The sequence below is a fragment of the Lottia gigantea genome (genome assembly GCF_000327385.1).
Source record: "Lottia gigantea unplaced genomic scaffold LOTGIsca_88, whole genome shotgun sequence".
NCBI classification, from domain to species: domain Eukaryota; kingdom Metazoa; phylum Mollusca; class Gastropoda; family Lottiidae; genus Lottia; species Lottia gigantea.
In genome coordinates, this window is record NW_008710892.1 from 782,985 (window position 1) to 794,500 (window position 11,516).

The following is an 11,516-nucleotide window of genomic DNA, read 5'->3' on the forward strand; positions in this document are numbered from 1 at the left end:
TCTGAAAAGTGCAAGGGAAGCCGAAGATAAGTCCTATCAGTAAAAAAACCGAACATTTGTTCAACTACATCTCATTAATTATGCGTATAATAAAGCTTAATATTATACGATGTCACATCTTACAAGTTCAAGGCCGATAATTTGGATTTAATCAAGGATATATAACATATATATTTAAACGTTAAACGACAGTACAGTCATATGTCCTGAACTACAAACGTTATGAAATGATGTAACAGTATAAAGTTAAGGAAACAATATTTGAATATTGTAACAGTTTAACCTGTCATACCGGACATCAACAAATATCCTTTATAGATATTAGGGGCAATAAATCTTCTATATAATTTCATTTATTACTTCCGGGAATATCGGAAATATACCAAGCTCTTCTAAGAAAGAGGACACACTTAACCTCGGTATATCTTATTTTCATGGGTCGCTAGTGAACTCTTTTAAATCTACTCAAAGTTGTTTTCTGGCCATGGTATGTGTATCGGGTATATACATAAAGAGACCATGAACAAGTTATTATGTAAGGTTATAGGCCAATTCAGAAGTACGTAAATTTACTTTTTTAACTGTGTTTTCATTCATGATTTTGACTTTTGATATTATTCCAGTTGACCTGTAAATGGGTACTAACAGAGAAAGATCAATGAAGAGCTAATAGAAAGGTTCCTAACAGAAGCGGGGCCAGGTTTACGTCCGAAGAGGAGCGAAATACCTGAGGTTGCCCGAATTTCTAACCTAGAGCTGCGAAGGGGGCGGGTAACCCCTCTGCTCCCCCCTTTGGCTCCACCACTATTCCTAAATGAACCGAAGTCGATAGCCTTGTAAAAGAAAAAAGGATTGTGTCTTTTTTTCTTTTGAATTATAAGGCATAATCTGGTCAGGATATTCTGGAATTGCAAGAACCGAAGACGTCAAATGCGATCACTGTCATTGATATACATACAAGGCCAAAAACACTTTTTAATTTTAACAACATTTTACGAAGAATGAAATGGACTATGGAACACCTCTTCCGAGGGAAAACTTTCAATTGCAGGAACCACCGGCATCAGAAAATGTAATCGGAGATTTAGATATTCATTCATACCTATAAACAAACAGACAAAAGCTAGATAATCTGTATCGTATCTCTTTAAATGGCTACTACGTTTATTGGTAAACAATCCGAGGAAAGCCCAATGAGATCATATTACTAAGAAATTGAAGGATTGGATGTACGTGTACGTGACTTGAACAGAAATACTCTCATCGCTTGACCTGTTTTCAGGTATTCAATAAAAGTCCAGTCGGTATATTAGTTACGAGTTACTTCCCTTTCACCAATAACTACAAACTTCGATTAAAATACTTCTGAAATTGTCATTACAATTGAACTGAGCTTGATATCTTAGATTCAGTTACAGCAGCACTGGTCGAGACTACAGTTTCCGGGTGCGGCCGTGTATCAAAAGTGAACTATCATTTTCAAGCTTCCACAAAAGCGTTGACCAAGGAGTTTGATATACATAAAAATGAAACAAAACTCTTAATCAAAATAGTACGGACCTAGATAGTTTGCTACATATACAGCAGCACTGGCCGAGGCCGAGATAAATAACATCAAAAGAGTATGAGAATAAACCATAACAGCGCTGTCCAAAGGATTTATAATGAAATAGAATGAAAATCGAATCGAATTTTTATTTACAATTCATAGTTTATTATGCCCTTTTTTCCATTTTTTGATGTGCGTGTGTGTGTGTGTGTAGGGGTGGGGTGGGGTGGGGCTGGGGAGATTTTATCTCCAAACTTTTCCGTGATTTGACCTGACAGCTACCTTTGTTCTTAGTGCATGCGTTACAACAAACAATAAACAAGGTCAGATTAAATAGACCTCATCAATCAGCTTCACAGGAATTAAAAACATTAAAAATAAGAATAGAAAGTTGAAAAGTAAAAAATAATGAATGAAAAAAGGAAAGACTTAAATGAAACCTAAAAATAATTTTGGTGGTAGAATCGTTAACGTTATGGAAGTTATCACGCTATTTTCTCAAAGTCAAAATCATGAATGAAAACACAGATAAAAAGTAAATTTAAAAAAAATTGGAAATTGTTAAAAACGTAATTAAGTTAAATTATCTTGAAAATTCTCGATTATGAAGGAAAATTTTCAAATCCATTAAAAGAACGTTGTGTTTACGTACTTCTGAATTGGCCTATAACTTTACATAATATGAAATAGGATGTTTTTGAAAAGAGGCGGGCAGACTGTAGCAAGGATTGTCGAAGGGGACAACTGTAAATAGGATATGTAACGATAACAATAACAATGGAGCGTAACAATCAATACCAACGATAACAATAACAATGGAGGGTAACAAACAAGACCAACGATAACAATAACAATGGAGGGTAACAATCAAGACCAACGATAACAATAACAATAGAGGGTAACAATCAATACCAACGATAACAATAACAATTGAGGGTAATAACAAATCAAAAATAACAAAAAAAAACAACAAACAAGAGTAATAACATTTAAAAAAACAAATCTCGTTATAAAGACAGTCTTATTATTTCGCATTAATTACTACAATTGACATTAAGTGGTACGTACGCCTTTGGGTTAAAATTACTCATCCATAGCTTGGAGAATATTAGAAAATATGTAAATTAACTCATTTTCACCCTTCAATTTCACAACTGCATCCCATTTAGTCACAATACACAGATGATGGATGTTGTTGCTGAGAGATGAGAATGATGTTGCTGAGAGATGAGAATGATGTTGCTGCGAGATGATAATGATGAGAATGACGTTGCTGAGAGATGAGAATGATGTTGCTGAGAGATGATAATGATGATAATGATGTTGCTGAGAGATGATAATGATGTTGCTGAGAGATGAGAATGATGTTGCTGAGAGATGATAATGATGAGAATGACGTTGCTGAGAGATGAGAATGATGTTGCTGAGAGATGATAATGATGAGAATGACGTTGCTGAGAGATGAGAATGATGTTACTGAGAGATGATAATGATGATAATGATGTTGCTGAGAGATGAGAATGATGTTGCTGAGAGATGATAATGATGATAATGGTGTTGCTGAGAGATGAGAATGATGTTGCTGAGAGATGATAATGGTGTTGCTGAGAGATGAGAATGATGTTGCTGAGAGATGAGAATGATGTTGCTGAGAGATGATAATGGTGTTGCTGAGAGATGATAATGGTGTTGCTGAGAGATGATAATGGTGTTGCTGAGAGATGAGAATGATGTTGCTGAGAGATGATAATGATGTTGCTGAGAGATGAGAATGATGTTGCTGAGAGATGATAATGGTGTTGCTGAGAGATGATAATGGTGTTGCTGATGAAGGCAGTGGTGATGATGATAATGACGATGATAATGATGCTGAGAGAGATGACGATGATAATGTAATGATCATTATGCTGTTACTGAGAGAAATGATGAATTGACAAATCAATTGACTAAAACAGTAAAATCATTTTCGTTACGTTTTCGAGAATAATTCCTCAGATATTGCTTTGTCTAATATTGATTCGAACCCACGGCACCTGATAATCTGATGTCAATCCGACCTGTTTCCAACTTATTTACCCCATCCCTACCCCAATGCCCTAGTGTGATACGGGCCTTTATCAATTGAAAGTAGGTTATATACAAAGTAAATACATGTACAATAAATACATGCCTTACTTACTTTACCATTCAAATCAATTCCTTCACTTGTTATGACCTACTTAATGAAAATTACTGTGTCAAGTTGACCTCGTGAGTCTTTATAGAGCTTAATGTCCAACCGGAAGGAAAATTACCACTGGATAAAGTATCGATACAGTGTCCGCACCTTCTACTCTTAACTGTATCGATAATTCCGCAATGTACGCCGCACCGAACACCGCACCTCTTTTTATCGCGGCTTTAAACATGCTAGACGAATGTAGTAGGCCTATTGCTCCGGAACCTGTAAGGTGTCTTCACTATTAATCTATCTCTCAAGAGTTTTTTTTACATGAGATGATATATTGTTCGGTAGCCTGAGGATAACCCGGAGAACTCCGCGTTTGCAGAGGAAAATTACCTCTGAGTAATTGACTGATTTAATTCTTTAACACGTTCAATATTATAATATATTCTTTAAAGTCAATAGGGAAAAACCAGAGTTCTTGGTACCCATGGAATTTTACACCTTTCGTCACTGTACGAAATTTTCCTTTCCGTTCTGTCGTAATTCAAACAGACCATTTGAATTTATATATGAGTGACCAATCAGGTGTATCGATTATGTATTGATCTCAATATGTCCTTGAAAGTTATATGCTAAAGCCCGATGCACCCTGGCCTATCTTTTAAATGCCGTAGGATTTTTTGACGACGTCCTGGAACATTTTCCCTCATTCCACACTACATGGGGTTTTCCATCACCATTTTTCCAATCAGGTACTGAAAAGTGGGATGTCACGGCGTTTTTTTCTGATTTCACACTGCATGGAGTTTCTCGATCTTATTAGTCCATCAGGTACCGAAGAGTATACGTCCAGGCGATTTTCCCCGATTCCACACTGCATGCCGTTGTCCATCACCATTAGTCCAATCAGGTAATGAAAGTGGGATGTCTTGGCGATTTTTCTCTGATTTCACACTGCACGGCTTTCCTTGTTCTCATCTGTCCATCAGGTGTAGAAAATGAAGACAGCTTGACAAATTTTCCCTGATTCCACACTGCATGTCTTTGCCCTTCGTCAAAAGCTCAATCAGGTGCAGAAAAGTAGGACGTAGAACTCTATTTCAGTCCTTTCACCTACTAGACTATTAGAGAGAATGTACAAATGTAGTTTTAAATCAGGTAATTTTCTATTGATCGACGATATTTCAACTGCAGCCAACAACAAACTATAGAAGTCATAGTGATAAAATATAGAGTTTATTTTTACATCAATTTTATAAGATTTAGCTTGTTTATTTCTAAATATGGCAGAGTGAGTTAAAATAAAAAAGGATCCGATATAAATTGAGATAATACATTGTTTTAAAAGCCAATAATTGGTCTCTATATGTTCGTGACATATATTTAGATCTTGTTTGTATTTTTAGTATCTAATTAGGAATTCTTTGATTTTCTACACTAAATATAAAAGTTTAAAAACTCATTTTTCACTCATAGAAGACTTACATTGATAGTAAGATACAGTCTTCATTACCCCAATCAACATCAGAAAAGTAGGACGTAAAGCTCCATTCATTTCATTTCGAATAAGAAGTCTTCATCTGGACAGTTGGTTTGGAGATGGACAACTACTCGAGCAAGTTCGTTGGTATATCGAATTTTACTCATTTTATTTTAAGGGATTGTAAAGAGGTTTTCTAAATTTTGTGTATGTATCGGGGACACTGATAACACAAATTTGCACCATTCCAATTTTAAATCAGATGTCTGTGGTTCCTGCAATTCCACTAAAACTAGGTGTTTTATGACGTCATCACATAAGGCTTTTGCGGGGGTGAAGTCTAGTGGAATTGCAGGAACCACAGAAGTCTGATTGAAAATTGGAATGGTGCAAATTGATGCTATCAGTGTCCCCGATAAGCATAAAAAGTTTAGAAATCCTCTTGACAATCCCTTTAAGTGCATTTGGATAAAAACTTTAAAAGAGTACATGTGCTGATAATCTTTGAAAAGTGAATAAAAAATTTTCGTAACCGATAAGAAACTGTTACAGCAAGAAAGATCGAGCTATCAAAACATAGGCGTGAGATCATCTACAGGTAAATCAAGGTGATTTACGCTCCCCGAAATCATAACATTTCTTAACCTAGTTTTATGGCCTTTCACGAGAAAACGTGCAGTAGGCCTAATCAAAAAAATAACTCGACTTCTCACGCGACATTTAATCATGTTTATTTCTTATTTCATTCAGGATTTCATTTACGCTTTGAACTCACTCCAAACTTGAGTCAGCTCCTACAACACATGCGTACGGATAGGGTGGGGTCAATCTAGATGACAGAGTAAAGTTAACTTAGATGTGTGTGTCTGAGGGTGGGTGAGGGTGTGTATGTGGGCGGGGGAGGTTGGTGGTTTGGTGGTTTGAACGACTGACTTGGTTACAGTTTTTTGAGTGAAGAAAATTCATTCATTCATTCATTCATTCATTCATTCATTCATTCATTCATTCATTCATTCATTCATTCATCCATTCATTCATTCATTCATTCATTCATTCATCCATTCATCCATCCATCCATCCATTCATCCATTCATCCATTCATCCATTCATTCATTCATTCATCCATCCATTCATTCATTCATTCATTCATTCATTATAAAGCCAGCTCACAGTCAACGAAAGCATATAAACATTTAAATATTATTCATATATCATCCTCCATTGAAATAACCCAGGATGCATATATATTTAATTACGTGACTGAATAACAAAAGTTTAAACCAATTATGTTAATAATTCTTTACTTGGCGTGTACAAGATAGATCTGTTTTCAATTATAATCAAATTTGACTCATTGTGGGGTATTCAAAACAGTGCATAAGATACATATACCTTAAATACATTTCTTATTAAATTAATACACGTTTTCAACTCATATCCTTTACTGTTTTGTACATCCTTTACGCACCCAAAAGTTGAGAGAGTCCCATATTCTTGCGACTCTTATTACGTTACGGTTAGGATTGACTTTACGTATGCAGTTTAACGTCAATTGTCGAATGCTTACGATTGACCCTTACGAATGACCTCAGCTTACGGAGAATTACAGTCATTGATGGCTTAATATAACTGAAGCAATCCGAATATAAATACTAACACGTCAATCAGATTCGTTAATTGATAATTATACACCGAGACAGTCGTGGAAATAGAATCTTAGCCTCCAGGTTCTACACTACAACTTTCTGTTATTCGCTGCCTGCAGGGTCCCGACAGAAATATCTTAGACCTTCGTTCATTGCTTCTGTTATTTAGTTGTCATTGTTGAATTATAGCAGTAAATTGTATTCAGATATATCATTTAACTTTGAATAAAAAATCCGTACAAGCTAAACAATTCCTTTATGAAAAATTTCACAGATCCATTATAATTACAGGCCCGAAAAATGGATTGATATTTATTGTCAATGCGAAAAGAAGGGTTGGATTACGTCACCAGACCGTAGGAGGCACATTATTTCGGGTAAAATATGGCTATTCTTTCAGATTTCGTGATATTGGAATAAAGGAGTTGTTGCCAGTCCCCCAAAAATCCTTTTTTCGTCCTACGAACGTACGTCACGTAACCATTCATCCAAAAACTTATTGATCGGGACAATACCTAAATAACAATAAAATCTTATAGCTAAGTCTATCTATAAACTTATTGAAACCGTAACAATGCAGAAAGGACATTTCTGTTAGCCCCTAAATATAGCACGATACCTTTGTCAAAATCAGATCATATTGCCAATCGATTGATCCCAAACGTACGTCATACCCTTGGCTTATGATCCTTCAAAACAATATTTTGTGGCTATTCTATTGAAGTGTAACACTTTTGAAGGTCGTTCATTCAATTCTGGTTTCCCTAAATAACTTCTGAATTGTAAGGGGTCCCTATTTATATATATTTATTGGTGTTATACGGCCTACGATCAGTATTCATCACCCTAATGTATAGGGCATACACTTCTATTTCCATATCGCTGTACAATTGATGTATTGAGCATTATTTTAACAGTGGTGTTGATGTATCGCTCTACAATTGATATATTGAGCACTATTTTAACAGTGGTATTTCTATATCACTCTACAATTGATGTATTGAGCACTATTTTAACAGTGGTATTTCTATATCAATCTACAATTGATGTATTGAGCACTATTTTAACAGTGGTATTTCTATATCACTCTACAATTGATGTATTGAGCACTATTTTAATACTGAAAATATTTTGTTATTGTAGGGCCTGTACTGTACAATGAATTTTGAATGCACGTCTTGCTTTGCTCGGTTTGGAACTTGTGGAAGGAAGTCGAAAGAGGTATTGTGACTTGGCTTATATGTTCGTTCCAAAATCTGTAAAATTGCGACTGAGAAATAAACATGCTATTCCAAATACGGAATTGATTTGGTCCATGGTTCCCGTTTGGGTTCCGTTCAAACAAAAATATATATGTACCCATAAAATCGTCAGGACTTTAAAAAGATCCAGGCATAATACGATATTGAAATACATCGTGTACAGATCGAGCCATAATTTGATATTGAATCACATCGTGTACAGATTGTACAAGATACGCGGGCTATGTGCTATTGACCTAAATACATGTCAAGATGACGCGGAACTGTTCCCCACCTCCAAAATATCTCGTCATAACGAACAAAACGCCTGCAACAAACCTCACAAAATTAGAACGATTCTATAATGAGTACCAGCTGATTGCGTCTAATATACCACACTACGTCATAGAAGTACTCTACTTATACTTGCTCCGAGCTGTATCTTTTTAAACAGTGCTGATTATCACCAATATCCTGTGGACATTCTATAAAGATCATGTCCTCCCTTCAATACCGATATAAATATAGCCCTGAGATCTAACTGCGGTGATTGGGTCACATTTAGTTCAGCGGTATAAATTCATATTGTATGACGTCATACGATTTCTGCTGTGACGTCTCAAATGTGGGAGGTGGCTGCGGTTACACTGCGAACGCCTGTGGATAGCAACAAACATAGAAACTCCCGCTTTAAGAAAAATCTACAAAATGCATGTAGGATTCAATATTATCGCAAGATATTTCCAACAACGAGTCAATGTAGCATGTTTTCTAGGCCGACCATACGTCAAAAGCCTTGACGTTGACGTCAAATTGCAATGTTGTTTACATCAGACGGATATTTTCATTAGATTTTCGGAACCCACAGGCATTTGTTGTCGTGAGTATGTTGCAATAGTGTTGTTTTCTTGTATAGTGCACTATTATCGTAAACATGCAGTTGTCGGGCGTCATTGGCTGTCCGATTTCACCATTAGTTCTGTTTATCACATTAGCTACTATGGTGTAATGTGGCACTTAATGACTTCACAGAAAAACAAAGCAGCAACCGCTGGTGACATACAAAATCAAATGAGTTAATTCACTACTATCATTTAGCTAATTATGACTGACAACGCCTTGCAGTGTGAAATGGGGTAATTTCTACGTCAACAGTGACATTAAGCTACTTTTTAATTCTCTATCGTCGAATATTCAACCTGAAAGACGTTTTGAGATGATAACTTTCTTTTAAAGACCACGTCAATTAAGGTCATTCAAATTTTTGGACTGGGAATGTGACAAATTGCTCAAATTAAACTTTACTCACTTATCAATGAATCAAAACACGAATTCTGAGGTCATGTAGTCATACGACGGTATGAGGTCAGATTTACATTCAATTACTATTATATACTATATACAATATTTGAACTATTAATAGATATGACGTCACAGCGACCTGTAATATTGTTTTTTGAAGGTTCATGGAGTATAGAAAAAACTTCGAGCAGGTCAAACTGAATAAAAGATAGTCCAAGATAAAGAAATTAAGATATTGTGTCAATATTGGCGTGGTTCGTTTCCTTTCTTTAGTCTATCAGGTATCGTCTGATGGGTAGGTTCGATATATCAAATGACGTATGTCAGGGGCCGTATTTTCTCAAACGTATCTTTTAAATAATGATTTGAGCGTTCCAGACAGCTGGTTTGTAGATATAGATGAAGGTGACGATGTTTTTTTATTGATAGTTTTTTTGAGTTTTCCTTATCAATGCTTTCATGACGAATCGCTTATCAACGATAAATTGTTTTCAACCCCCCCCCCCCCCCCCACCTCCCCCTCCCCCCCACTAAATACCCAAAATATCATATTATTGAGATCATAAATGGCGGATGCTGTGGCTCTGCTCTGTCAGTGCCTCCAAATCTAACCATTTATACATACTAACGCCACTGGTGTGGTTATTAGTTTATTAGACCGACTCTAGCCTGATACCCTCATTTAGTTTCGCCTATATATCGAATATCACAATCAAATATTAGTTTTTAGTTGAAGACTTCCTTTCTTACAAGTTTTTGAGGTTACCCGTAATCAATGGCGGGGGAGGATGTTAGGTCAACTGATAAGCGGCCTTGACATACAAAAACCACCATGTTGCAATATTTCGAAATACTCCAAATTTTTGTGTGAGCAAAGGACATCTTCCATTGTCCTCTTTTGTTTGTACTCTAAAATGAGGATGGGCCTAAGCATACTATTCTGTTTCCATAGATTTAATTTTTTACTTTATATTGCGATTTTGAAATTTTAAATGAAGATAAGATAAAGAGATTACGCATTAGATAAATGCCCCATTTCTATCTCCCTTTCAGAGAGTCCACATTGTTCAAACTGTGACATATATTAATTTCCTTCAGTGGTATTTAGTAATTGGACAATAAATGACTGGACACAATTTTATGGATAACAATTACTTTTATTAAATAACTTGCGACGGTTCGACGAATGTTCTTCAGTCTGTATAAAGCAAGAAGATATTTAATTTAAGTAAATGTTATCCACACACAGTGACATGTATTAATGTACCTCATATCTAGTCGCTTGTTGTAGCATATATGACTATTTCTTAGATATATTACGGTTCCATAAATGAAATATAATTTCAACTATGGTTCTATGACACACGATGGAATTTTACGTCCTACTCTTCTGCCACTAAATGGGCTAATAAAAACGGGCAATTCAGTGTGCAGTGAGGAAAATTTGTGCAGAAAAGCAGCATTAGACGGCTCCTTTTCGATTTGCAACTACTGTCGAGACTCGAGGGGTTCCATACTAAACAGTTTTTCCTATATATAAGCATATTTCCTGATCAGATAGACGAGTGGTGAGTATAAGAAACGCAGCATCCTGAGGGTCTGAGATTGTCCGAATTTCTAGCCTAGTTCTGAGATTATTGCCCTTTAAACTTGCTTTCGAGTCTGTGAGTGGGTGGGGGAGGGCTGCCCCCTCTGAACGTCCCCCCCCCCCACCCCCTTTGGCTCCGCCACTTCATTTAATGATGTAGGCCTTTTCGAATCTCTCACGTTGTTGATAATATTGACTCTATTACATTTGGTCTGTTGCATTTTGGTTACATAAACTGATTAATATCGACATCAAAACCTCCAAATACACCAAGAATATCAGTAGAGGTTGATTTTGAATAGTTATGTCTGTGAAATGTGACCATTTGTCATCGTGGCGAATCACACTTTACACTGATTCGTGGAACTCGTAAATCTTGAATTGCCAATGTCAGTCTCGTAAATCTTTCAGTGAATTAGGTCAGTGAATCAGTGATTTGAGAATTTTTCAGTACAGATGTCAGCAATGACTATCCTGGCCTATTTCGGTGTACATGTACTTCAATTGATAAATCATTTACCTTGGACTCTAGATAAAAATATG

General features: G+C 36.0%; 1 protein-coding gene across 1 annotated transcript; it reads right to left on the reverse strand.

The window, feature by feature from the left end:
- Positions 1-2,714: 2,714 nt before the first annotated feature.
- LOTGIDRAFT_169718 (hypothetical protein) lies at positions 2,715-3,452 on the reverse strand (the record flags this gene model as incomplete). The annotated part of the gene is made up of 1 exon (XM_009068016.1): positions 2,715-3,452. One exon carries the CDS (start codon positions 3,450-3,452, stop codon positions 2,715-2,717), a length of 738 nt encoding a protein of 245 aa, XP_009066264.1.
- Positions 3,453-11,516: the final 8,064 nt, after the last annotated feature.